At 50.1% G+C, this 621-nt stretch overlaps 1 protein-coding gene across 1 annotated transcript in view; it reads right to left on the reverse strand.

The window, feature by feature from the left end:
* The window catches only part of LOC119585417 (latent-transforming growth factor beta-binding protein 2-like), a gene marked incomplete at its 5' end in the record, with an annotated part of 12,563 nt that overhangs the window by 710 nt on the left and 11,232 nt on the right, over nt 1-621 (reverse strand). Inside the window, 1 exon segment of the mRNA XM_037934079.1 lies at nt 418-619. Within this exon segment, the coding sequence (XP_037790007.1) occupies nt 418-619 (202 nt within the window).

The raw sequence follows: 621 nt of genomic DNA on the forward strand, positions 1-621 counted from the left end.
CCCTATCATTATGTCCCTCTTTCACCCTCTTCCTTTTTCACTAAATTTTCCTTTTCCCATCTGTAAATACCTTCTTTATCATTCACTGGAAATCCTTCTTTCCCTTCACTGAATCAGCCCTTTCTCCTTGACTGCATTCCCGCGTTTAGTCTTCATTATATCCCCCTCTTTTCCTTCTCGAAATCCCCCCTTCCCCTTTAATAAATCCCATTTTTCCCTTCATAAAATCCTCACTTTCCCTTCACTAATCACTTTTCCCTTCATTAATTCTCCCCTTCACTAAATTCCCCTTTCTCTTTCAATAAATCTTCCCTTCCCCTCACATTAAACCCCCCATTTTCCCCTCAGTAAATCCCTCCACTCCCCTTCCCTGACCCCCTTCCCCACCCCCCCTTCCCCACCCCCCCTTCCACTCACAGCGTCCCCGGCGGGCAGGTCTCCACGCCCCTCGATGACTTGCACATTCCTCCGCAGCACACCGAGGCGACAGGGCAGTCCTCGGGCACCGTGCAGTTGATTCCGGTATTGTGTCTCTTGCTCTCCAGTTGCAGACAGGAGATGTTGATAGTCTTCGGGTTCGAGACGCCGTCGGGAGTCACGCATTGCAGGTGCAACTTCTCT

The sequence above is a fragment of the Penaeus monodon genome, chromosome 19, assembly GCF_015228065.2.
Source record: "Penaeus monodon isolate SGIC_2016 chromosome 19, NSTDA_Pmon_1, whole genome shotgun sequence".
Taxonomy (NCBI): Eukaryota; Metazoa; Arthropoda; class Malacostraca; order Decapoda; family Penaeidae; genus Penaeus; species Penaeus monodon.